At 44.2% G+C, this 25,709-nt stretch overlaps 1 protein-coding gene across 1 annotated transcript; it reads left to right on the top strand.

Annotated features, from left to right (window-relative positions):
* The first annotated feature begins 341 nt into the window (after positions 1–341).
* LOC137652050 (mitochondrial import inner membrane translocase subunit Tim13) lies at positions 342–19,275 on the top strand. The gene is made up of 3 exons (XM_068385260.1): positions 342–644; positions 3,108–3,176; positions 18,651–19,275. The coding sequence occupies exons 1-3, from the start codon at positions 534–536 to the stop codon at positions 18,747–18,749; spliced, it is 279 nt and encodes a 92-aa protein (XP_068241361.1). The 5' UTR covers positions 342–533; the 3' UTR covers positions 18,750–19,275.
* Positions 19,276–25,709: the final 6,434 nt, after the last annotated feature.

Raw genomic sequence — 25,709 nt, 5'->3', positions numbered from 1 at the left:
ATATTGTAATGTCAGTAGTAATTTCAGAAAAAAATAATTAAGGGGTTTAAGCTCATAAAGATATTTTATTAAGATCTTCACATGGGAACAACAATTTTAATTTCAGTAGTAATTTCAGAAATTTTTTAAATTAAGGGTTTTATGCTTAAAAAGATATTTTAATGAGATCTTCATATGTGAACAGCAATTCGAAACTCTGTAGTAGTGTCAGAAATTTTTTAGTTAAGGCTTTTATGCTCAAAATGAGATAAATTTCATAACTTGAAATCTTGTGATGCAATCGAGAGGAAGATTGCTCAATATAGAGGACCATCAGTTTTCATAGAAGAAAACAAGAAGTAGAAGAACGAAGAGTCAGGTCTTCTGTAATCATACCTACAGTCGACCGACAACAATTCTGAAAATTTTTTGTAACAATTAATAGATATTTATTTAGAATAGTGATTATAGATTGTTATAAAGGATCGAAAAGAGCACATATTCTGGCACAGAATCACTGATAGTCAAGAAATCGAATAAGAAAATTGGTAAAAATGGAGAGTTTAGGTGGTGCCGGTGGCAGACTATCGTCCTCTCAGCGCGAGGAATTAATGGACCAAGTTAAACAGCAAATTGTCATAGCAAATACACAAGAATTATTGACAGTAAGTATAAGATTTAAAAAACAATTTAGATTTCAAATCAAGTTATTGAATTAGGCTTCTCTGACCGTAGGCTACGGAGTGCATCTTTTTGTGTAAAATCTAATTTCTGTACATTATGTGTTTCAGGTAAATTTGGTCTTCATTTCCATAGATAAAGATTAGTTTCATAGACACAGGACTCGTTTGAAACCACCAATGAAAAAAAAAAATACATATCTGAGTAACCTAAACCCAGCCACCTAACCTAATCTAGGGTACTCAGTCCTCCTTTTGTTTAGGGACTAACAAACCTCCTGTTCCCCAGACTAACCCACAGCACCATATTATTATCATTAATATTATTATTATTATTACAAGCTGAGGTACAACCCTAGTTGGAAAAGCAAGATGCAATAAGCCCAAGAGCACTAACAGGGAAATATAGCCCAGTGAGGAAAGAAAGCAAGGTAATTAAACTACAAGATATGTAATGAACTGGGGTCTGGAGACCAGTTATTGACCTCTCCACGGTACAAATTTGTGCTTCACATGAAGTTCATGATGGAAATACTGTAGTACATTTTGTGCTGAATTCCGTCAGTGGAGACTTAATACTTTCCTTGTTTCTGAAAGATGCATACTTCTAAGTACCTGTGCATCAATCCTCTCGAAAGTACCTCCACTTCTGCCTCTTAGTTACGGTTAATGAGTTCAAGACTGTACTTCAAACTGTGTACTGCTCTTCAAGTGTTCACTATGGTAGCAAATTTGGTCCATTTGCAAAGGGATACATCTGTCACATTTCGACAATGATCCTGACCACATCTGTGAGGCTGTGCTACTGCATTGATATTGGCTTTTCACGTTTAGTTACAACTTGGGGATTGTGATAAGCGGGGAGAGGTCAGATCTCATACCAAAGTTGAAGTACTTGGGCATGCTGATAGATAAAGTAGCAGCGAGAGGCTTTCCATCAGATGTTTGCATCAGCACGGTCAAGTAGGTAATGCAACCATTTCTGTATAAGAGTCTTCTCTGTCATTTTTTCTTGGTGAAGAAGCTTGGTCCTCGTGGGTGCCTTCATCAGAGATCCCTTCAGCATTATTGAAGAATCACTTGTCAGCCTCCAGGGATCACCTTTACCTTCTCGTTCAAGTCGGTTGGGCAGGAGGCTCGGGTTATTCATACCCGCTGGCTGAACAACTAAAACTTCACCTTGACTCCCCTCCTCCACACATGCAACTGTTGTCAGATAAATGGAAGGCTGGTTGGGGCTCACTCCTGATTGCGTGATTTGTCTGCGCTTAAGACACCGTACCTTGGACCGGTAAGGATGGAGGCGAATACTGTAGTCCCAAACCAGTGTTTCTACATGGATGCCCATGCACTCAATCCTGTGAGCAATGGACTGGGATGTGTGACCTTTGGAGCCTCTTGCAGGGAGAACCTTGGTCATTGATCGGCACTTTGGGGCCCCTCATGGGTTGAAGCCATCCTTGGAGCTGCCTTGTCAGATTTGGCTGGTTTGGCGCAGAATTGAGTTGATTAGACTTTTTATCAGAACTTTCTTAAGTCTTGCATGTTAAAAAATCTTGTACTTATACTTCTATTAGATCCTTCTGAGCTCCATTCTATATAGCCTACTTGTATTAGATCCTTCTGAGCTCCATTCTATAGATCTAAGTAAGCATCTTCCCATCTTTTCTGCTGATGGGAAGGATGGTGGAATTTATATCAACCCAGTAATTATTATATGCAAGGTATATTATTCTTGACTGGTATTATCTTTTACGGGAAGGGGTCCCTCATTTTACCCCGAACCAATCTTGGACAGGCCAGGTCCTATCAGTGTTCTCACTCCTGGGTAAGGTAGATAGAAGGTGGCTAGAGTCAACTCCTTTGCTCCCTTACTTACCTAGTAGATTGACACTTTAAGGAAAGAAAAAGAACCAGCTAGTTTGTTGTTAAGGGGACTTCTGATCCACCAATCAGTGGACCTCCTATTTTAAAGGGCGGAACACTTGTATATGTGTAGGAACAAATAGTGAATTCTAAAAGTAATTTTTATTTTTCCTATATATACAAACTTGAGACCTTTAAAAGTTGAGTTACCACCTCAATAACCTTATTAGCCCTTGACTAAAATTCAAAAGTGACTAAATTCTGATTGGTGGAAGGCTAATAGTTCTCACCCTCGCTCACCATCTGTTGTTGACTACTTTATTAACAAATTCATTGGCTGGGGCAGCTCCCACTGAAAATATATCCTTATGTTAAAGTACCCAAGTTTGTATATCTAGGAAAAATAAAAATTTCTTTGAAATTTAAAAGAAAATATTTACTGTTGTGATTTTGTTATTAAGGTCATGAGCTCTGGAGTGCGTAACATTATGTACAATACTATATATACCAGTGTAAGAAATAAATCTCTTGACAGATTTAGTGAATAAAGTTATGCTTCATCATAATCTTTTTTCTTTCCAGAAAATGGGAGAGAAATGTTTCTCTAAATGTATATCAAAACCAGGATCATCCCTAGATAGTTCGGAACAAGTAAGTACTGTAGTATGAATATTTTGTTTGAGACATGTCTTGGTATGTGATTTACTTGATAAATCACTTTACATTTGTTTACTGTACTTCTATCCCTGATTTATATATTGTTCCTACAGAGATACAAACCATATTCCTTTATATAGGGATAATTTCTGAGCAAGCTGGAACTACTGTTGAAATTGTTAATAAGGTAGTTAATGATAGGTGGGAGTGCAGGAAATGAGCCCCACTCCCAGATCTGTCAAAGTCTCATTACTATTACTGTATTATTATTGTTATCATTTTTACTAGCTAAGCTATAACCCCATTTGGGAAAACAGAAGGCTGTAAGGCCAAGGGTTCTAAGTGTTGAAAGGAAAGAGGAAAACAGGTAGAATAGTATGCCTGAGTGCACCCTCAAGCAACAGTTTCACTTGAGTTATCGGCCATATCGAGTATGGAAGTACATATCCGCCTTCAAGTGAATTTTTCATTTTCTTTTTGTTTCAGAGATGGAGCAATAGCTATTTATTGTTATTGTGAAGCATGAAACTCATTGTGGGAGGCTGGATTTTACATCCAGCTGTTCCTATGTGAAACAAACCTTCATCTTTTCAAAGGGTATGCTCTAGTGAAACCTTGAAACAGCCTCCTTCCACTAGTTCGTATGTTGGGCAAGGTCTGACTTACACTTGGCAAAGCATTGTAACTTACCATTTTATGCCTTTCATCTGGCCTTTGAAGTGTTTTCTTGTGATTACTTTTTCTTGTTTCAGAATGAGTATGAAGCAAGTTGCTGTGATGTGTATGTGTCCTAGTGTTGATGGAAAATCAACGTGGAATGAAATACGAGTCGAGTGGATGTAGTTTCTCAGACTTTGTGTCTGGCATGCAGAGTCCATTGCCACTGGTCGAAATCTTTTTGTGTAGTGTGTAAGGAGTGATTGGATTTCTACTTCCTAAGGATTGGCTTTGTATTGGTGGGAGGCTATCAGAATTATACTATAGAAACCTTCAGCCAGGAATCCCACTGGGACTAGTAGAACTTATTTGTCTAGGGATAACTTTTCCCTCATTGAAATTACTTTGGAGAAGACTTACCAGTTCAATGGGTACATTCAGTGGTTGTGGTAGCCTATTGAAAAAGTCCCTGGTGGGCAATTTGCTGGATTGGGGTTTGAGACTTGTATTGTCTATCTCACCATACATTGTCTGACCTTGCTTCTAGATTGGGTGTCTGACCTTGCCTCTAGATTGGGTGTAGATGGGTCTTGGCACTGACCTTCTATGTATATTGTCAGTCTTCAGGGCATTGTCACTGTCCCTTGTCTCTGCTATTCATGGACGACTTTTAATCATTTAAAGGTCGTCTGTTGAATGCCTCTGGCCTCCAGCTTTGTACAAGAAACAAATATCTCCCACAATATCTGTCCAGTTCAACAAAGGTACCATTTTGGAAGATTTAAATTGTCAAACTAATCCATAATATAGATGGGTACATAAGGAATTTTCAGTAACAAGAATTAGTTTAGATATTTTAGTTTCTATTATAAGAAATTATCTATGTAACCTATAGAGCTTTCTTTAGACTGTATGCAAGAAACTAGTACTCTCTCTCTCTCTCTCTCTCTCTCTCTCTCTCTCTCTCTCTCTCTCTCTCTCTCTCTCTCTCTCTCTCTCTCTGTCTGTCTGTCTGTCTATCTGTCTGTAGAGGGCATAGCTTAAGCTAATTGAACTAAATTCAAGTCTTGGGCTGGATGAGGGAACAGATGGTTGCCATTAAAAATTATGAAAAATGATGATGCCGCTGATCACTTCAGCAGAAAAATCATGTGAAAGGGTGAATTAAGTTACTTTTAGGTGACTCAGTCATGTGGAAAGGATGGGCAACTATAGATAAGTGAATACTAGAGAAGTTTTAGGAAATAGAAGAGGATTGGATAGAAAAGGCTTACAGTTTTAAAAGAAAGGCTTTGATGTTCAGGAAGTGCAATAATGCACAGGAGGTAGGGATGGATGATAAATTGTTTAGGAAGGTGTTACAAAGTAACTTGTGCAATGGAGGTTTTGTTTTATGTACTGAGAGTTTATCCTAATTCATTGGTTAGAAGATGATTGTGGTAGAAAATATAATGATGTTTTTCATTAGAGCTATCCATTATGTGAAAGTTTTCTGTTCAGTTCATGGCCTTTTGACTTTTTTCAATATCTTCAGTAAAAAAGCTTGCTCATTAATGATACATACATACATATACCAAGGCACTTCCCCCAGTTTTGGGGGGTAGCCGACATCAACAAAGAAACAAAAACAAAAAGGGGACCTCTACTCTCTACGTTACTCCCAGCCTAACAAGGGACTCAACCGAGTTCAGCTGGTACTGCTAGGGTGATACAGCACAGTAATATCACTTTGATAGTGAATTACAACCGTTTGTTTTTGGAAAGAACTAAGTTTTTCATGGCTATTGGTTTTGGAAATTTATGTCCTTTAGTTAATTTTCTAAGGGTAAGCTTTAGCAATGAAAAGCTGTTCAGGGTTCGATGGGAGTAATGCTAATTTTCAATATTAAACTTACCCAATGATCATATAGCTGTCAGCTCTGCTGCCCGACAGAAAAACCTACGGGCGGAATACGCCAGCGATCGCTATACAGGTGGGGGTGTACATCAACAGCGCCATCTGTCAAGTAGGTACTCAAGTACTCGATGTCAACATAGAACCAATTTTCTCTCTGTCGTGCCACTGGCAAGACCTACTAAATACGCTGTTACTAACTGGATTTGTTTTCACAACGATTTGGTGAAGTACACTATTCCAGTTTTGAGCTTTCGCTATGCAGGGGTTTTATCTTCATTTCAAAACTTGAACTCGTTTTGGATAAATTTAATTATGGTGACGAAGAGAGTATGGACTCTCTTTCACTTTTAAATGGCCGACCCTTCCCTTAGACGGAAGTGTGTTTAGGTTTTTGGTAATTTTGCTTAACACGTTATAGATCTATATATTTTATATCTCTCCGCCTTTATAGGCCTCTTTGATTAACTTTCCATTTATTATAAACATATAACAATAAATTTTTATGTTTGTTTATATGCGACCTTTCCTGATAGTAGGCGGTCCTAACTTGGAACCGAAGTTAATTAACATTGAGCCCGTTACATCGTATTTAACCTTTAAAGAATTTAATACTTTTTAAATTTTAATGTTTTATGAAAGAATTTCTTTGATAGTCTCGTACTGTTTTCAAAGATGAACTAACGTTTAGTTTTTAGTCTACGCAGTTGTTGACGTTCAGGACGTTCAACATGCGCTCTATCGTTACGATAGAGAGAGAGTGTATCACGGTTTCACTTTGCAGTAAGAGTAAACCGATTCTGGCGTTTCGTTCATTCTTTCTTAGCTTAAATGGTTTAAATTCTAAATTAAAGGAACTTTTTATTTGGAAAACCTTTCAGTTTTTTCCTTTAGCAAATAACATGTTTTAACGATATATAATTGGGCTCTTCTCTCAGGTGCGAAATCAAGAGAGAAAGAGAGAGAGAGATAGAGACGGAGGGAGAGAGAGGAGAATAAACGTTTCGTTCAAGCTGGTAACGTTGTTCTCGTTTTTTACTCTCCTCCCTAGTCGCTGTAGGGGAAGAAGGTAAAACGTTTCTAGGGTTTTATTCTTGTTCCCAGGCTATGTGCGGTGAGAGATTGTAAACGTAGTTTATTTGATATAGTGTTTAGTCTCTTTCCCAGCCACTGAATTCTTTATCTTTATATATGTTTTCTGTTGCATTGTACGACTGTTTTCGCAATTACTACCTTTTAATGAAGGATAGGATTGCGTGTTTCAGGTAGAAATCAGTTAAAGTTTCGATTTCAGTGAAATAAGTGCAAAACTGAAAATCAAAGTGATAAAGTGATATGCGCAAAGTGTTACAGTGTTGCGTCCGAGGGTTCGTCTGTTCGTGCCAGTCGTTCACCTAGTCCGGGACCTCTTACAAGCTCCCAAGCCCAGGGGAGAAGTAATGTCGAACGACTTATGGGTTCCACAGGCCTTGATCAACGAACAGACGTTTTTCCCTCCGTGGTTTCGGGCGTATCTACCCAAGATCGCCCCACCCACACAAAGACGAGAGAGCCCATTTATTCCTCGTCTGCGGAAGAGGTTTCTCGTAAGAAACCATGGACCACATCTCGCAGCTTTTTAAGTGCAAGTCGGTCCCTTCCGCGCAAGTCCATCGGCCCAGGTGTAGCCACTGGGTCAGTTCGGACTCGCTGCAGTCATCCGACGACTGCACACCTCCCAAGAGAGGCAAGGTGGTACCGCAACAGGCAGTAACTCCGTCTGTTGCCGCACCAGCTGTTTTAGACCCTCAGTCACAACGGACAGTAGCTCCGTCTGTTGCCGCTTTTGTAGACCCTAAGTGGTCTTTACTGCAGTCTATGCAGACTCAGTTAGCTGCGGTTATGCAGGAGTTTCGTGCGGAGAAGGTTGACACTGCTCCCGTTAGCCTACAACCTGCCACGGTTGTGCGCCCAGCTCACGCTGAGGCTGCCTGCTCCCACACTCCGGCTGCGGAGAGCTCCACCACCGATGCGCAGTCGACCCTGCCAGACGCATGTTGACGTTAGCCGACGTGCGGCACCCTCCGTTGACATGCGTGAGCTACCGCATCAGCAGTGGGAAGGTGGAGTCAAGCTGCCGTTTTTTGACGCGATGCGTTAGTTTCCGCAACCCACGGCAGTCCCCACCACGCACCACCACTCCGTTTTGGTTGCCTGCTCCCACACTCCGACTGCGGAGAAGGTTGACGATGCACCCGTTTGCCTACAACCTGCCACGGTTGTGCGCCCAGCAGACGCTGCGGCTGCCTGCTCCCACACTCTTGTTGTGAGAGCTCTTCCACCCATGCGCAGTCGACCCTGCCAGACGCATGCTGACTCCCACAGACACACGGAGCACTCCGTTGCCGTGCGTGAGCTACCACAAGCTGCCGTGTTTTGACACGGTGTGTCAGCCTCCGCAACCCACTGTGGTTACCGCCACTCGCCCGCAGCAGACTAGTCAGTCAGGAGTTGAGGCTTCCCCACACAGCTTTGGTTGTTGCCAGCTCACAGACTGTCAAGCAGTTACATGACGTTGCCTTCTGGTCTGCTTCTAATGCACCAGTGCTGTATGTCCTCACGCACCTGTTGTGGTTGACAGTTCACAGACTGTCAGGCAGTTATATAACGTTGCCTTCTGGTCTGCTGCTAATGCACCAGTGCTGCATGTCTTCACGCACCTGTTGTGGTTGACAGTTCAGTTTTTGACAGTTCACAGACTGTCAAGCAGTTACATAACATTGCCTTCTGGTCTGCTGCTTATGCACCAGTGAGACCCTCACTGAGATAACCTAGCTTTTCTCGGACATGGTTCCTGTAGATGAGAAAGTGCTGTTCTCCCTCCTACTGATATTCCTTTGAGGACTCTGTCATTTGGAGAGGAGCCTTAAGCTGCTTAGCCTCCTATGGACTTTAATTAAAGCATAACAAGGCTTCCAGGGATGGTAAATGGTTCCGCTTCAGTCGCTAACCCCGTCTGTTGCCACACCTGCTCCCGTAGACCCTAATGGGCTTTGCTGCAAGACATGCAGTCCAAGCTTGTGTCCTTGATAGAGGATTTTTTACGGAGAAGAACCTTCTGGCCAACAACCTTCCTACCGGTTGGTTGTGCGCCCTGTTGACGCTGAGGTATCCTACTCGCGTCCGCCAGTTGAGGTGGTTCCTCCACCGATGCGACCCAGTGCGGGTTGCCAGTCGCACGTTGACGTTAAGCGACTCTCGGAGGTGGTTGTGGACGTTCAGTGTGTCACTAGGAAGACGTTCAACAACCAGCAGAGGTGACTTGTTGTGACGCAGTGCGGCAACCTCAGCAACCCGGTAGGGGGTTGACTGCACAACCCAGACAATCTAGACAGTTTCGGGTTGACGCTGTACTTCCTCGCGTCCCCATGGTTGACAGTTCACAGACTGTGCAGCAGTACCATGATATTGTGTCCGGCTCCGTCACGCATCCACCAGTGCGACCGGATTCAGCGAGTCAGACGTTGCCCACTCCGTTGCCGTTTCCTTATCAGTTCGGATGAGGAACCCTCTGATGAGGACGTTGCTGAACAAGACGATCAACCCCCAGCCCTGCTATCCATCCAGAAGATGCTGAAGAAGGAACGCTGCCCTGTCAGGCTGTGGATGAGTCTGGTTAGGACACTGTCATCCGTGGTTCAATTTGTGTCACTTGGAAGACTACACCTCCGTCCTCTTCTGTATCATCTAGCTTTTCACTGGAAAAGGACAAGACGCTAGAAGCGGTCTCGATCCCGGTTTCCGGAAAGATAAAGTCTGGTCTGACTTGGTGAAAGGACTTTATCAACCTTTGAAAGGGTCTTCCCCTGACTGTTAAGACTCCCAACCACGTTCTCTTCTCGGACGCATCGGACGTAGGCTGGGGTGCGACATTAGGCGGTAGGGAATGCTCGGGATTATGGAACTCGAGTCAAAGGACAATGCATTTCAACTGCAAGAAGCTACTGGCAGTACGTCTGACCTGGAAAAGCTTCAGGTCTCTCCTTCAAGGCAAAGTGGTGGAGGTGAACACGGACAACACCCTGCTTTGACGTACATCTCCAAGCAAGGAGGGACCTACTCTCTGACATGGTACGAGTTCGCAAGAGACCTCCTCACCTGGTCAACAGGTCTAGACTTTTCACTAGTAACGAGGTTCATCCAAGGCAACTTGAATGTCATAGCAGATTGTCTCAGTAGGAAGGGACAAATAATTCCAACAGATTGGACCCTCCACAAGGATGTATGCAAGAGACTTTGGGCCACCTGGGGCCAGCCAACCATAGATCTCTTCGCAACCTCGATGACCAAGAGGCTCCCAATAGTTTGCTCACCTATCCCGGACCCAGCAGTAGTTCATATAGATGCCTTTCTACTAGATTGGTCACATCTAGATCTATATGCATTCCCTCCGTTCAAGATTGTCAACTAGGTACTGCAGAAGTTCGCCTCTCACGAAGGGACAAAGTTGACGCTAGTTGCTTCCCTCTGGCCCGCGAGAGAATAACTCACCGAGGTACTTCGATGGCTAGTAGACGTTCCCAGAACACTTTCCCTAAGGGTGGACCTGCTACGTCAGCCACGCGTAAAGAAGGTACTCCAAGGCCTCCACGCTCTTCGTCTGACTGCCTTCAGAATATCGAAAGACTCTCGAGAGCTAGAGGTTTTTCGAAGGAGGCAACCAGAGCGTTTGCTAGAGCAAGGAGAACATCCACCCTTAGAATCTACCAATCGAAGTGGGAAATCTTCCGAAACTGGTGCAAGTCAGTATCCGTATCCTCGACCAGTACCTCTGTAACTCAATAGCTGACTTTCTCTTATATCTGAGGAAAGAACGATCTCTTTCAGCTCCCACTATCAAGGGTTACAGAAGCATGTTGGCATCAGTCTTCCGTCACAGAGGCTTAGATCTTTCCAACAATAAAGATCTACAAGACCTCCTTAAGTCTTTTGAGACCACGAAGGAGCGTCGTTTGGTTACACCTGGTTGGAATTTAGACGTGGTTCTAAGATTCCTTATGTCAGACAAGTTCGAACCGCTTCAATCAGCCTCCCTGAAAGATCTCACCTTTAAGACTCTTTTCTTGATATGCTTAACCACAGCTAAAAGAGTCAGTGAGATTCATGCCTTCAGCAAGAACATCGGATTCTCATCCGAAACGGCTACATGTTCTACAACTTGGTTTGCTAGCCAAACACGAGCTGCCTTCTCGGCCTTGACCAATATCGTTCGATATTCCAAACTTATCGTATGGTTGGAAATGAACTAGAAAGAGTATTATGTCCTGTAAGAGCTCTTAAGTTCTATTTTAAAAACCTTTACGAGGCCCGTCTGAAGCTTTGTGGTGTTCAGTTAAGAATCCATCTTTGCCTATGTCAGAGAATTCTTTATCCTATTTTATCAGACTGTTAATACGAGAAGCTCATTCCCATCTGAATGAGGAAGACCAAGCTTGGCTGAAGGTAAGGACACACGAAGTTAGAGCTGTCGCAACTTCCGTGGCCTTTAAACAAAATAGATCTCTGCAAAGTATATTCGACGCAACCTATTGGAAAAGCAAATCAGTGTTCGCGTCTTTTATCTTAAGAATGTCCAGTCTCTTTACGAGAACTGCTACACTCTGGGACCATTCGTAGCAACGAGTGCAGTAGTGGTGAGGGCTCCACCACTACAATTCCCTAATTCCATAACCTTTTTAATCTTTCTCTTGAAATGTTTTATTAATATTTTTGGGTTGTCCGGAAGGCTAAGAAGCCTTTCGCATCCTACTTGATTTGGCGGGTGGTCAAAGTCATTTCTTGAGAAGCGCCTAGATTAGAGGTTTTGATGAGGACCTTTAGTATGGGTTGCAACCCTTCATACTTCAGCTCCTAGGAGTCGCTCAGCATCCTATGAGGATCGCGAGGCTCAGTAAGGAAGACGTACTTAAAAAGGCAGAGTAATTGTTCAAGTCGACTTCCTTACCAGGTACTTATTTATTTTATGCTTGTTATTTTGAATAACTGCTAAAATGAAATACGGAATACTTAGCTCATAATAATGTCAACATGTAATGCTGGTCTCTACCCACCCCCCTGGGTGTGAATCAGCTATATGATCATCGGGTAAGTTTAATATTGAAAAATGTTATTTTCATTAGTAAAATAAATTTTTGAATATACTTACCCGATGATCATAAATTAAAGGACCCACCCTTCCTCCCCAATAGAGACCCAGTGGACAGAGGAGAAAATTGGTTCTATGTTGACATCGAGTACTTGAGTACCTAGTTGACAGATGGCGCTGTTGATGTACACCCCCACCTGTATAGCGATCGCTGGCGTATTCCGCCCGTAGGTTTTTCTGTCGGGCAGCAGAGCTGACAGCTATATGATCATCGGGTAAGTATATTCAAAAATTTATTTTACTAATGAAAATAACATTTTAACTATACTTCATACAATAATAACCCTTATGTTGGTTCCAACTTTATGTTGCTCATCCGTAAGTATTAAATAGAAAAATTAAATCCACTATACACTGTTCTATCAGACCTTACCTTGGTTTTATGCCGTAAAATAACAATGAAGAGCTGCAATGTGCAGTACTGTACTTCACATGGAATATTATTAATGCAGGTATCTGGTTTTTATAAAATAAAAGCAGGTTGTAAATACTATACTTGAATGCATCCAATACATTTATAGGGAATATATAAGTCCCCTTACAAGGTGAAAATCCAACCTACATGGAAAGTTGACCACGTCTTGTCTCTTGGAATCAATTAATGACTCGGTGTGGGGTATTACTCTACGGTAATAATATGATTGATAAAAAGACTGCAATTGTGCTATTATCATTACATTAACTAAATCTTATTTTCTTTGGGTTTTTATCAGTAATGTTTTTCTTTTATTGAAAAATATATTGATTGCAGTTAAATTTTTTGAGAAATTAGGATACTTCTATAGTAGAGGTTTTCATGTACAGTATTCCATAAGACTTACTTTTGTTTTTATTTTAGATGAGTTTGGGAACTTTCTTAACCCTTTTACTCCCAAAGGACGTACTGGTATGTTTCACAAAACTCATCCCTTTACCCCCATGGACGTACCGGTACGTCCTTGCAAAAAACTGCTATTTAATTTTTTTTTTTTTTTGACATTTTTGATAATATTTTGAGAAACTTCAGGAATTTTCCAAGAGAATGAGACCAACCTGATCTCTCTATGACAAAAATTAAGGCTGTTAGAGCAATTTAAAAAAAAATTTTCAATATTAAACTTACCCGATAATCATGTAGCTGTCAACTCCGTTGCCCGACAGAATTCTATGGAGGGATACGCCAGCTATCACAATACTAGAAGGGGGTGTATTTACCAGCGCCACCTGTGGCCAGGTACTCAAGTACTTCTTGTTGACACCTCCTCAATTATTCCTCTGTCGTGCTTCCGGCAAGACGTTCTGGGATACGCTTATGTTCTTGGAGTATTTTCACGACTTTGGTGAAGTATTTCTCTTTGATTTCGGCTGTCGCTTTACTGGAAAACTTCTATATTAGCTTAGTTAGCTTTTGGAATTAATTTGATTAATTTTGGTGACGAGAGAGTATGAACTCTCGTTCACCTTTCAATGGCCGACCCTTCCCTTAGACGGAAGTGTTGGTGTCTAAGAGAGTATAGACTCTCTTTCTTAATTTTGCTTAACAAAAGTTATAGATTTATTTTATATCTCTCCGCCTCTTATAGGCCTCTTCGATTAACTTCCTTTTATTATAAACTCATTAAAATTAATTTTTATATTTGTTTATATTCGACCTTCCTAATAGTAGGCGGTCTTTTACCGAAGTTAATAAACTTTGAGCCCGTCATTTCGGTTTTACCTGTTAACATATTATGCTATTTCCACCACAGAGTTTGAAAGATTTTCTTTGACAGTCTCGTACTGTTTTCAAAGTTGAACTAACGTTTTGTTTTGTCTCTGCAGTTGTTGACGTTCAGAACGTTCAACTTGCACTCTATCGTTACGATAGAGAAAGAATGTTCACGGTTTCACGTTGCAGTAAGAGTAACCGTGTCTAGCGTTTTGTTCATTCTTTCTTAACTTAATGGTTTTGATCCTAATAAAGGAACTTTTCAGTTTTTTTCCTTTAACAATAATATGTTTTAACGATATATATGATTGGGCTCTTCTCTCAGGTTCTAAGTCAAGAGAGAGAGAGAGAGAGAGAGAGAGAGAGAGAGAGAGAGAGAGAGAGAGATAGAGACGGAGGGAGAAAGAGGGTAAACGTTTCATTCAAGCCTGCCAGGCGTACGAGTAACGTCGTTATCGTTTTTTGCTCTTCTCCCTAGTCTCTTTAGGGGAAGAAACTAAACGTTTCTAGAGTGATCTAGTGTTTAGTCTCTTTCCAACCACTGAATTATCTTTCATTAGAATTTTCTGTTACATTGTAATTCTGTTTTCGCAATTACTAACTTTGAGAAAGGATAGAATTGCGTATTTCAGGTACAAACCACTTAAAGTTCAGTTACCTTGTTCTGCGCAGCCTCAACCTTCTCATGCTCCACTCATCTCTCAGGAACAGGAACGGACTACTCCGCCTCCGTCCTCCGCTCAGCTGGTGCAATCCTTGGGTGCAACTCTTGCTAGGAGTCAACCTCCTTCACCCTTGCACCTGCCTTCTGCTCCGTCTGTTGTTCAGCCTATGCAGTCTGAACCTCAGGTTTTCCCTCAAGTTGAGGAAACCTCTGTTGTTGTTCCAGCTCGTTCTGACTCTGCTGTTCAGCATACCATGGTTTAAACCCCATGCAAGCATGCATAAAGCACTCTAGCACTGGTCATGGAACGCCATGCACATGCTCTGCTTTCCTTTCAGCAGGCTCTGCTTACAGCAGGCTCTGCTTACTACATGCTCAGCATTCAGCATGCTCTGCATACAACATGCTCTGCATACAGCATGCTCTGCATTCAGCATGCTCTGCATACAACATGCTCTACATACAGCATGCTCTGCATACAGCATACTCTGCATACATCATGCTCTGCATACCTTACCGCATGCTTCTCAACACATCTTGGGTTGTTGCCAACTCACTAGACTGTCAAGCAGTTTCATAACGTTGCCTTCTAGTCTGCTGCTTTGCACCAGTGAACCCTCACTCAGAGAACTTAGCTTTTCTAGGATAAGGTCCCTGTAGATGAGAAAGTTCTTTTCTCCCTCCTTCTGATATTCCCTTGAAGACTCTGTCATTTGGAGGGAGCCTTTAGCTGCATAACCTCTTATGGACTTTTATTTAAGCATAACATGCTTACAGGGAAGGTAATGGTTACACTTCAGCCGCTAATCCCGTCTGTTACCACACCTGCTCCCATAGACCTTGAGCTGTGTTGCATGACATGCAGTCCAAGCTTAGTCCTTGTTAGAGGATTTTTTGTTTACGGAGTCAATGTGTCACGGGGAAGACGTTCAACAACCAACAGAAGGGACTTGTTGTGACGCAGTGGGCAACCTCAGCAACCCGTTAAGGAGTTGTCTGTACGACCCAGACAGTCTAGACAGATTCGGGTTGTCACTGTACTTCCTCGCTTGCCCATGATTGACAGTTTACAGACTGTGCAGCAGTATCATGATCTTGTGTCCGGCTCCGTCAGACGACTGGCTTTTAAGAGCTCCCTCAAGTCGTCGCTGTCTGGAGATTTTCAAATGGACTATGGATCTGACCAAGGAACTGGGCCTCCTGGTCAATTTTGAGGAGTCTCAGCTCGTTCCATCCCAGACCATTGTCTCCTTGGGTATGGATCTTCAGAGTCGAGCTTTTCGGACTTGTCCGTCGGCCCCAAGGATCTTCCAAGCCCTAGAATGCATCCAGAGCATGCTGAGAAGGAACCGATGCTTAGTCAGGCAGTGGATGAGTCTAACAGGGACACTTTCATCGCTGGCCCTGTTCATCGAGTTAGGGAGACTCCACCTCCGCCCCCTTCAGTATCATCTAGCTGCTCACTGGATAAAGGACATGACGCTAGAGACGGGCTCAGTTCCTGTTTCCGAAGAGATGAGGTCTACTCTAACGTGGTGGAAGAACAGCATTCTTCTCAAGGAAGGTCTACCATTGGCTGTTCAGACCTTCGACCACCGTCTCTTCTCGGACGCATCGGACACGGGCTGGGGTGCGACACTGGACGGACAGGAATGCTCGGGAACATGGAATCAGGAGCAAAGGACACTTCACATCTATTGCAAGGAGTTGTTGGCAGTTCATTTGGCCTTGATAAACTTCAAGTCCCTCCAGCTTAACAAGGTGGTGGAGGTGAACTCCGACTACACCACAGCCTTGGCTTACATCTCCAAGCAGGGAGGGACTCATTCGAGGAAGTTGTTCGAGATCGCAAGGGACCTCCTCATTTGGTCAAAAGATCGAAAGCTCACGCTGGTAACGAGGCTCATTCAGGGCGATATGAATGTCATGGCAGATCGCCTCAGCCGGAAGGGTCAGGTCTTCCCCACAGAGTGGACCCTTCACAAGAATGTTTGCAGCAGACTTTGGGCCCTGTGGGGTCAGCCAACCATAGATCTATTCGCTACCTCGATGACCAAGAGGCTCCTCTTGTATTGTTCTCCGATTCCAGACCCAGCAGCAGTTCGCGTGGATGCCTTTCTGCTGGATTGGTCCCATCTCAACCTGTATGCATTCCCGCCGTTCAAGATTGTCAACAGGGTACTTCAGAAGTTCGCCTCTCACAAAGGGACACGGCTGACGTTGGTTGCTCCCCTCTGGCCCGCGAGAGAATGGTTCACTGAGGGACTGCAATGGCTGGTCGACGTTCCCAGGACTCTTCCTCCTAGAGTGGACCTTCTGCGTCAACCTCACGTAAAGAAGGTACACCCAACCTCCACGCTCTTCGTCTGACTGCCTTCAGACTATCGAAAGACTCTCAAGAGCTAGAGGCTTTTCGAAGGAGGCAGCCAGAGCGATTGCCAGAGCAAGGACGACATCCACTCTCAGAGTCTATCAGTCTTTATGGGAAGTCTTCCGAAGCTGGTGCAAGGCCAATGCAGTTTTCCTCAACCAGTACCAATGTAACCCAGATTGCTGACTTCCTGTTACATCTAAGGAACGTAAGCTCCCTATCCGCTCCTACGATCAAGGGTTACAGAAGTTTGTTGGCAGCGGTTTTCCGCCACAGAGGCTTGAATCTTTCCTCCAACAAAGATCTACAGGACCTCCTTAGGTCTTTTGAGACCTCAAAGGAACGTCGGTTGTCCACTCCAGGCTGGAATCTAGACGTGGTCCTAAGGTTCCTAATGTCATCAGGATTTGAACCGCTCCAATCAGCCTCTTTTAAGGACCTCACATTAAAAAACTCTTTCCTCGTGTGCTTAGCAACAGGTAAAAGAGTAAGTGAGATCCACGCCTTCAGCAGGAACATAGGTTTCACATCTGAAACGACTACATGTTCCTTGCAGCTCGGTTTTTTGGCTAAAAACGAGCTTCCTTCCCGTCCTTGGCCTAAGTCGTTCGAGATCCCAAGCCTGTCCAACATGGTGGGGAACGAACTGGAGAGAGTACTTTGCCCAGTTAGAGCTCTTAAGTACTATCTAAAGGTCAAAACCATTACGAGGACAATCAGAAGCCTTATGGTGTGCTATCAAGAAGCCTTCTCTACCAATGTCTAAGAACTCAGTTTCTTACTACATTAGGCTTCTGATTAGAGAAGCAAATTCTCATCTGAAGGAAGAAGACCTTGCTTTGCTGAAGGTAAGGACACATGAAGTGAGAGCTGTGGCTACTTCAGTGGCCTTCAAACAGAACCGTTCTCTGCAGAGTGTTATGGATGCAACCTATTGGAGAAACAAGTCAGTGTTCGCATCATTCTATCTCAAAGATGTCCAGTCTCTTTACGAGTACTGCTACACCCTGGGTCTATTCGTAGCAACGAATGCAGTAGTAGGCGAGGGCTCAGCCACTACATTCCCATAATCCCATAACTTTTTAACCTTTCTCTTGAATACTTTTTATGGGTTGTACGGTCGGCTAAGAAGCCTTCCACATCCTTGTTGATTTGGCGGGTGGTCAATTCTTTCTTGAGAAGCGCCAAGGTTAAAGGTTGTGATGAGGTCCTTTAGTATGGGTTGCAGCCCTGTATACTTTAGCACCTTTGAGTTGATTCAGCCTCCCAAGAGGAACGCTGCGCTCAGTAAGGAAGACGATCTTATTAAAGGCAGAGTAGCGGTTCAAGTCGACTTCCTTACCAGGTACTTATTATTTCATTGTTATTGTGGATAACTGATTATATGAAATATGGGATACTTAGCTATCCTTTAATCTTGTACACTGGTTTTCACCCACCCCCCTGGGTGTGAATCAGCTACATGATTATCGGGTAAGTTTAATATTGAAAAATGTTATTTTTATTAATAAAATAAATTTTTGAATATACTTACCCGATAATCATGATTTAATCGACCCTCCCTTCCTCCCCATAGAGAACCAGTGGACCGAGGAATAATTGAGGAGGTGTCAACAAGAAGTACTTGAGTACCTGGCCACAGGTGGCGCTGGTAAATACACCCCCTTCTAGTATTGTGATAGCTGGCGTATCCCTCCATAGAATTCTGTCGGGCAACGGAGTTGACAGCTACATGATTATCGGGTAAGTATATTCAAAAATTTATTTTATTAATAAAAATAACATATTACTGCAAAATGTGGTTGAAAAAAAATAATCCCTGGGGGTTAAGGGTTGGAAATTTCCAAATACCCTGGGGGTAAAAGGGTTAATACTGTCTGTGAAAGTGCAACATGAAATTGCTTTGAATGAATCAAGAGTTGGGTAATACAGATGCATTATTTTGTATGGATTTTGAGGGATATTTTAATGACTGTTTTACATAGATAATGTACTGTATTTAAATTTTCAGAAATGTTTGGCAATGTGTATGGATAGGTATATGGACTCCTGGAATTTAGTTTCGCGCACTTATACTACTCGACTTCAGCGAGAGAAGAATTTCCATTGATAGATAGTTTAAGAATGGATCTGTACATAAGTAAGCTACTAGAACTATATATATTTAGCTATTGTTTTCTTTTATAGTTCTCTTTGATATCAGAAATGGACTGTGTCATATCCGACATCTACTTCTTTACTATAGTGTTTCAAGTATATTGAAATTTTATTTTCTCTTATCTTTTTATTGTCAACTTAATAATCGGTACTTGATTTTACTTGTTTTCATTCTTATCAGAAGCCATTAGACACATCAGTGATAATCTCAATATTGTCTTGGAGAAAAATGTTTGGAATGTGTTTTCAACATCAATGATATTAAATGGAGCAAAAAATATTATTCACTTCTCTCTCTTCTGATCATGTCATTGAATAGATACTGAGAGCATTTAGATAAAATTTGCTTAAAATTTTTTTGCATACTTCATATGAAAACTTTGTTCTTTAGATTTTGGAAGGCAACATGGGGCAGCTTTGCTGGTAATGTGTAATATTGTACAATATGCTGCTTTTTACAAATAAATTGTTGAAAAGTTGATTTTGTTTCATTCCAATATAGATGATAGACGCTGCTGGATTGCATCGAATACTATCTTTCTAAAATGAGGAAATTAATCTTAAAAAGAAGGCTACATCCCAAAATGTTATAGGTGAATATCACTAACTTTATTTATTAAATGTCAGTAATGTCATTGGGTTTATAGATGGGGTTAAACATTGTTCACAAAAGTTTTTATTCGTCAGTGTTGCATGTTCCATTGGTGAATTCAAACTGTCTAGTCAACAGTGATCAATCAAAACCACCTTATGATCTACCACCTTTCTCGCTGTCTATACAGCTGAGTGCCAGCGTGTGATTTATTTGGATTTCTTAAAAGTCTTTTTTTCAATGGTTGAATAACAAGATTTTCTTTTTCTGTATGTCATTTTTTTTCAAATTCACTTCACTGGGGCTAGAAACTATTATCCCTTTGTCTTTGGATTCCAGCAGCTTTCTAAAGCTAACTTTTGTTACTCGGCCTGATGTGGTTTCCCTAAACTGAAGTAGACAGGCTTTCTCTTTTTAATGCTTAATTTTTAATTCTTGCTTTGTCATGACCAAATATTTGTTGTTGATCCGAACTAAGCATTGAATGTTATTAAGGAGAGGGAGGTTGGACATAAACTGCTTCACATGTGAAATATATCCTCAGTATCTTTTTTTATTAAGTAAAGGGAAAGTTATCAACCTTTTTCCTAGCTTTGGGACCAATCCTCGTGAACTGACAACTCTTATGACACGATGAGCATTGAGTACACTAAAATCTTGATAACTCTGATTAATTTGAGGTTAGCTGTGTGGATAAGCTTATTGGCAGGAATGTTAGTACTCTAGGTTAGATTATGCATCAACAGACTTGGCTTAGGATAACTTAAGTTGGCATATCAATACAAACTTAATTTTATGATTGTTGGGCTATCAAGTATTAAGTCTTCTAATATATGTGAACCAGTTAGGAAGCTAATTTACACTTGCTACGTATGTATGTAAACTAGCCTATCAGAAACGTCTGCACAATACACAGCTCAGGATCGATAGAAATCATTTCGTACTGATAAGTTTATGTTATAAGATTGAGATTTTTATAACTAATATAAGCAGGTAGTGTATTTACTTTTAATCTGCAGAAAATTACTTACCTACTTTATAAAACATCTTGAAGCAATGTTATAACTATACACTGCACCATATAGTAATCAGGAAAGTTAGATTTTAGCAAAAAACACTAAATTCTTTTTATGCACTGGCCTGGCTTGGATTAGTAACAAACCTGGATTACGAATTATTGATATTCAGTATTGTACCCTTTTTATATTTTAGAAATTGAAAATAAAAGGCAGTTGTGAACTAAATTACTATAAGCAGTAAAAGATTATTAAATTGTCTAACTTAACAGACCTGAAGACTTGAAAATATGAAATAATGTAAACTGATTTTTTTTTTTTTTATGTTCCAGTGGTGTTTAATGTTAGAAGTGTAAGTGGTTTTTAATTATTTTAGTTAAGTCTATAGTCAACAATACACAGTTCTTTAATCTATTAGTGTTTATATCTCACAACTGTAAAGGTACAGAAATTTATTAAAATGAAGTTGTTCCAACACGAATACTTACCTCGAACTACTTTCTTAGGAGTTACCAGTAACCTCCTCTCTACCGACCAGAGTTTTGTGTAGTTTACCCCCAACCCCGTTTTCTAAGGAGGCCTACCCCCGGCATTAAGGAATGTGCCCCGAGGGTAGGCTTATCGTAGGTCGATGTCCGGCCGGGTCAGCCTCATCAGTAAGTTCTCTGGTCGCGACGTGTAAACACGTCGCCCTCGTTCTCTATCGATCCTTTGTGTGTGTTCTAGTGCCCCACGTGTCCTTCGTGTGGTAACTTGTGTTTTCCAGTGTACTTTTCCCGGGTGTTCCTGTGTGTTCACCTTCCACCCGTGTGTTTACCCAATGTTTTCATTGATTCCCTTCGTGCTTGTGTCTTGCGTTGTGTGCATTATGGAGCAAATCCGCCGTTGTCCGGGGCCTAGAGCCGGTAAATCGTGTGGAGCGTTCCTCTCCAAGCCTGAAGTGGATCCTCACTCCCTTTGCTCCTCTTGTAGGGGAAGGGTTTGTTCGTCAGCAGATACGTGCCCCGAGTGTGTAGACTGGAGCGATATCCAGTGGGTACGGTACGGTACGAAAGAGAAAATCGGCGAAACGTTCCCCCAGGAAAGCTAGTGTTACTTCGTCGCTACCATCACCCAGTGAGCGGTCCGACGGGGCCTCTGTTTCGCCGTCCCCTACACAGAGTAGGGGACGAGGTAAGACTGGTGTAGAGAAAGAACAAGGCGTCCTTCCCCAGGAACCTAGTGAAAGTGCAATGCCGATTGCGGGCCCTTCTAGGGCTAGTGAAGAACCCAGTAGTGCGTCCGGAGAGTCGGCCCTTGTGCTCGGGGGGCACGTGTCCTCCGATGACCCCTTGTGGGGTAGTAACGTGGTGTCTGTATCTTCACCGCCCTCGTGGGCCTGTGCTTCTGGATCTTCGTTAGGCGGAGACAACCAGAAGAAGTTACGACCTTCGGGTAATGATGCCTTCGGTTGGAGGCTTCCGAAGACGCCAGGTAGGTCACCCTTAAGGATGGAAGTGGCCCTGGACCCCTGGCTCCCTGGCATGGAACGCTTTGAATCGTTCCCGGCCCCCCTCACGGAAGTCCCCGAAGATTTCCTCCAGCCGTCGACCTCGGGCACTCAACGCCCGAAGAAGTCCCCCGCAGTCCCCGCTACCGGCCGACATGCGATAAGCACAGTGTCGTCGGGTTCGTCGGATGTTTATTTCTCGTCGGAGGAGGAAGTCAGGGTAAAACACTGTCGTCGGAGGGAGCGGTTCAGGAGCGAGCGTTCCGTTCGAGGTCGCGCTCCCGGTATAGTAGCAAGCGCTCCCGCTCCCCAGGGCATAAGTATAGGAGGAGTAGGTCTCCTGATGGCGCCTGGGTCTTCGTACCCCGGGACTCAAAGGTGCTTTGTTCCCCGGACCGCCGGTCCAGAGAGTGTTCGCCAAGGATGCTGTCCTCAAAACACAACCTTGACCCTCGCGACCTAGCTCACAGGAAGGACCTTACAAGAAGGCATAAGTCCTCGAAGCCTCCGGTTCACCCCGCCCAGTGGGGGGAAACGCGCTTCTCGTCGGGCGGCCTGGCCGAACCAGCCCAGCTGGTGCGGCCTTCGGGTCGGAAGGAACGGTTCCCGCTGTCGGGTCAGCCCACGGGAACCGCGTCCTCGGCACCCAGAGCCCTAGGGCGGACGAGAGTCCCCGCTGAACCAGCGATGCCTGCGTTAACCCAGGCCCCTGGTGCGGACGTCCCCGCAGATGAGATCCAGTACCTCGGTAGGACGGCGCCCCTGGCACCAAGAGCTAGACGTCCAGTCGGCGTGCCCGGTAACCCAGCTCCCCGGCCCCAAGCCGAGACCTCGGCTGATGGAAGGGAGGGTTCACCAACGGAGGACTCGGCCTATAGGAGGGTGGTTGGCCTTATCAGAAGGCACCACAAAATCGAGGAACCTACAGCTACAGACGAGGATTACTGGAGGTCAAGCCTATTAAGAATTATGCAGACTCCTACCCAACCTAAGACGTCTCTAGCGCTTCCTCTAGCCCGAGATCTTGTCCTAGGGCAGGAGTATGTGGACAAGGTGGTGGCTAGTAATGCCGAAGCCCCCAAAACCCAGAGTTAATCGAAATTGCTCCAGGGCCTCAGAACCCAAGGCAAGGTGTATGTGCCAGCGGGACGTCGCCCAGGCCCCTGTAAGGTGGAGTCTTCCATCGACATCCTAAGTCGGGACGTCTCAGACGATAGGGTCTCTTCGGCCCCGGTCTGTTTCTCGCCAGCAGAGGCCTCCATGATGGAGGAAATGTCAAGAGATTTAGTGAACGTCTCCTCTTGGCTGGACTGGTGGGCTTCCACTTTGGTAGGGGTACAAGCCTCGTTCGACCCCGCGGACCCTGACCAGCAAGGTCTCCTGAGAGACCTTATTACCTCCGGGGGTAAAACCCTTAAGTTTTTAACTTACCAGTCGCTCGCTCTGACGGCTAACTGGGTACTCCGTAAGAGAGATACCGAACTGACGAAGGTGTCCCGGAAGGTACCAGACAGGGAAGCGCGGGCCATACGGAGCTTACCCTTGTGGGGAGAGTCCTTGTTTCCCCTGAAGGAACTAGTGGCTATCATGGAGAAGGTCTCGAAGAAGGAGTCTAACATCCCCAGACCTACGCCTTCTAGGAGACCGCCCTACAAGAGGTCCGTCTCGGATAGTGCTGCGACGTCCCAAGCCTCTCCCAGCACTACGAGGAGAGAGGCTCCCTCTTCCTCCTGGTCCGCAACGCCTCAGCAGGGGAGCTCCAGCGCCCTCAAGCTCCTTCAGGTCGGGTTATTCTGCCTCTAGGAGGGGCAGATCAGGCCGCTCCTCCAGAAGAAGATAGAGTGGGAGGCCCCCTATCCCCGCCCAAGCCTCGGGTTGGGGGATGCCTCAGACTTCATTGGCAAGCATGGAAGGCTCAGGGAGCAGAGCCTTGGACAGTGTCCGTACTAAAGGAGGGCTACAGACTTCCGTTCTTAACAGAACCATCCCCTCTTATCCCGGCCAGCCGGGCGGAATGTCTAGCTCCCAAAGACCCGTTAAAGAGGACCGCCCTTCAAGAGGAGGTATCCTCCATGTTAGAGAAGGGCGCCATGGAAGAAGTTCTTCTCCCAGGGCCAGGTTTCTACAGTCGCCTGTTCCTGGTAGAAAAAGCGACGGGGGGGTGGAGACCGGTTATAGATCTGTCGGCTCTCAACAAGTTCATCAAGAAGACGGACTTCAAAATGGACACTCCGAAGTCAGTCCTGCTGTCCTTGAGGGAGAAAGATTACATGATGACCATAGACCTCAAGGACGCATACTTCCAAATTCCGGTCCACCCCTCGAGTCGAAAGTTCCTCCGGGTGAAATGGGGTTCCCAGATCCTGTAATTCAGGACCCTTTGCTTCGGACTGCCAACAGCGCCCCAGGGGTTCACGAGAGTCTTCACGACTGTCTCAGTGTGGGCTCACGAACGAGGCATTCGCCTCATCCGATACCTGGACGACTGGTTGCTTCTTTCCGCCTCAAAGGTCCTCTTGGAGGAACAAGGGAGAAAACTCCTCCAGTTTTGCAAGGATCTGGGCATCGTAATCAACCCGAAGAAGTCAAATCTATCCCCATCCACCAGAATGAACTACTTGGGAATGACATTAGATACCATTCTGGGAAAAGCCTTCCCTTCGGAGGACAGGATAAGAAACCTCATGCATATCATTCAGTCGTTCCTGTCAGAGCGCCCCAGGAGAGCGAAAGACTGGCAGAAGCTGATAGGTCACCTGGTCTCATTGGAGAAACTAGTTCTCCAAGGGAGGGTAAGGCTCAGATCCATACAATGGAACCTGAAGAACCTCTGGTGCCAACTGGACTCACAACAAGTTCTAATCCCAGTCCTACCAAACACGAGACCCTCCCTGGAATGGTGGCATTGCCGGTCGAACTCACTCAAGGGGATGCCCTTCGGGAGCGATCCACCCGAGTTACTACTGTTCACAGACGCCTCCAACCAAGGATGGGGAGCCCATCTCCTCGACGAAACAGCACGAGGGACCTGGTTGGACGGGGAGAAAGAACTCCACATCAATGTCCTGGAGTTGAAGGCAGTCCAGAAGGCTTGCCTACACTTCGCGAGTCTACTAAAGGGAAACACCGTGGCGTTGGTGTGCGACAACGCCACGGTAGTGGCATACATAAAGAAACGAGGAGGCTTGAAATCGAAGGAATTGTGCGATCTCACCATAGAAATTCTAGATTGGGCAGAAGAGAACCAAGTGGTGTTGTTAGCAAGGTTCATTCCCGGGAAGAAAAACGTACTGGCCGACGGCCTCAGCAGAATGGGCCAGATAGTAGGGACAGAATGGTCCCTTCTTCCGGAAGTAGCCAAGCTCATCATCCAACGTTGGGGTTCCCCGGTGATGGACCTCTTTGCAACAAAACTAAACGCCCAACTCCTCGTATATTGCTCTCCTGTGCCAGACCCGAAAGCAGCCTTAGAAGACGCCTTTCAGTACAAGTGGGACAATCTAGATGTGTACGCTTTTCCCCCTTTCACGTTGATAAGCCAAGTGCTCAACAGAGTAAGTACAGCCCGAAACCTAAAGATGACTTTGGTAGCGCCCTGGTGGCCGGAGAGAGAGTGGTTTGCGGACCTAAAAGACCTATCGAGTCAACCGCCGTGGCCTCTGCCCGACAGGTCAGACCTCCTGCATCAACCTCATTTTCTCAGGCTCCACGATAACCCACTCTCCCTATGTCTTCACGCCTGGAGACTATCGAGCGGCTCCTGAAGAAAGAAGGATATTCTTCTTCCACGGCTAAGAGAAAGTCGTCAGCCGTGGT

This window comes from Palaemon carinicauda, chromosome 13, assembly GCF_036898095.1.
Source record: "Palaemon carinicauda isolate YSFRI2023 chromosome 13, ASM3689809v2, whole genome shotgun sequence".
NCBI lineage: Eukaryota > Metazoa > Arthropoda > Malacostraca > Decapoda > Palaemonidae > Palaemon > Palaemon carinicauda.
This window is presented reverse-complemented; position numbering and strand designations above follow the sequence as displayed.